At 68.3% G+C, this 890-nt stretch overlaps 1 protein-coding gene across 1 annotated transcript in view; it reads left to right on the top strand.

Moving 5' to 3' along the window:
* Nucleotides 1-503: 503 nt before the first annotated feature.
* Nucleotides 504-890, top strand: part of LOC102773379 (voltage-dependent calcium channel subunit alpha-2/delta-2-like) — a 4,462-nt gene continuing 4,075 nt past the window's right edge. The window contains exons 1-2 of the mRNA XM_006770612.2: nt 504-614; nt 741-800. Coding sequence (XP_006770675.1) covers nt 504-614; nt 741-800 — 171 coding nt within the window. The remainder of the gene's footprint in view (nt 615-740; nt 801-890) is intronic.

Genomic DNA, 890 nt, shown 5'->3' with positions numbered 1-890 from the left:
CAATTTTCATTTCACACATCGTTGCCACTGGAAAATGGATCCCATCACCCAGGCAGGCCTCCCAGCTGCCTCTGCCCCGTCCACTGCCTGGCACCCCACCCCCTCGGGACTGAGGGATGGGACAGTGCAGGTTGGGGGGGGGGCGTATCCTCTGTGGGGTCAGCCAGCCCCCCTGTAGCTGAGCCCTCCCCTCCGCTCTGCCTCTCCCACCAGTAGCCACGACCTTCCCCCTCCCTGCGCACAGCCAGGACTCTGCCCTTGGGACCCGGTCCTGGGCTGGGAACACGAGAGGCCCCGAGAACAGGGACCGTGCCTCCAGCCCCCTCTTTGGGTCACCTGCTCCCCCTCCTCGCGGTCGCTCACGTGCTGGGGGTCCAGGTCACACATGTGATGGGCAAGGACGGTTTTATGAAACGCGGTATCCTCAGTGCCCAGAGCCCCGTGGGGCCCACGAAGGGGCCGCCCCGTGGATTCCGGCTGTGCTCACAGGCACAGAGGCCTCGATGGAGGCGGCTGCAGGAGCCAGCCCCACACCACGGCCCAGGCTCCTCTGGACAGAGGCGTGGCGAGCCCGGCTGGCAGGGGCTCAGGAAGCCAGAACAGGGACAGCGGTGGTGGGCCTGGGCGGGTGGAGGTGGGCGACGGGCAGAGGTGCCCGAGTGAGGCGTCTGCCCCTCGGGCATCTCACCGGGGCTGGGGAGGGCGTCCTCGGCTCTGACCTCCCTGTGCTCTGTCCGCAGAGATTGGCCGATGCCGCAGAGACCTTCCAGAAAGCCCACCGCTGGCAGGACAACATCAAGGTGAGAACGGCGCCCTCCCGGCCCAGCACCTGCCCACCCCCAGGCGCCCTGCACTCCGGGTCACAGTCCCTGTGCGGCCCCACAAGGCCG

This window comes from Myotis davidii, unplaced genomic scaffold, assembly GCF_000327345.1.
Source record: "Myotis davidii unplaced genomic scaffold, ASM32734v1 scaffold663, whole genome shotgun sequence".
NCBI classification, from domain to species: Eukaryota; Metazoa; Chordata; class Mammalia; order Chiroptera; family Vespertilionidae; genus Myotis; species Myotis davidii.
Note: the sequence above shows the minus strand (reverse complement) of the source record. Positions and strands in the feature narration are given on the sequence as shown.